The sequence below is a fragment of the Geospiza fortis genome, unplaced genomic scaffold, assembly GCF_000277835.1.
Source record: "Geospiza fortis unplaced genomic scaffold, GeoFor_1.0 scaffold98, whole genome shotgun sequence".
In the NCBI taxonomy this organism is placed as follows: domain Eukaryota; kingdom Metazoa; phylum Chordata; class Aves; order Passeriformes; family Thraupidae; genus Geospiza; species Geospiza fortis.
In genome coordinates, this window is record NW_005054306.1 from 3,710,964 (window position 1) to 3,711,458 (window position 495).

At 60.2% G+C, this 495-nt stretch overlaps 1 protein-coding gene across 1 annotated transcript in view; it reads left to right on the plus strand.

Moving 5' to 3' along the window:
- CDC40 (cell division cycle 40) overlaps window positions 1-495 on the plus strand; it is a 37,931-nt gene that overhangs the window by 1,211 nt on the left and 36,225 nt on the right. The window contains exon 2 of the mRNA XM_005418499.2: window positions 3-143. Within this exon, the coding sequence (XP_005418556.2) occupies window positions 3-143 (141 nt within the window). The remainder of the gene's footprint in view (window positions 1-2; window positions 144-495) is intronic.

Sequence of the window (495 nt, forward strand, 5' to 3'; positions counted from 1 at the left end):
AGGGGGCGGACCTCCCCGGGCACGGCCCGGGGTCGGGACGGTGGGAGCCCGGGGGTGACAACCAGCGGTCCTGCGGGGCCATGCTCCCCGCTCCGCTGCCCTCTGTCGAAAAGACGGCGAAGACGCTTTGTGTGGGGAAAGAAGTGGGCGGCTAGAGTTCTCCCCGGGCTGTTGAATATTTATCTTCCCCTGCCGCCCGGCAAAGTGAAGGCAAGAGCCGGAGGGAAACTTCCGAGCGCGGCGCCGCGTTGCATGCTGGAGCTTGTAGTCCTGCTGTAGAGTCCTGAAAGGTTAAGCACCATCAACAGCCAAGTGAGATCTCCCATCAAACGCCTGTATATCCCGTAACAAAATTTATCCTTTAGAGTGTGTTTTCTGTTTTAACGAGCCACAGTTTTAAGACGCAGCTCCACCCCGCTCGTTCTGCGAGGGAAGGGACGCCTTGAGCCTTGCTGAGCTGCCAGGACCTGCCTGTCCCGTCATCCCCCGCGCCAA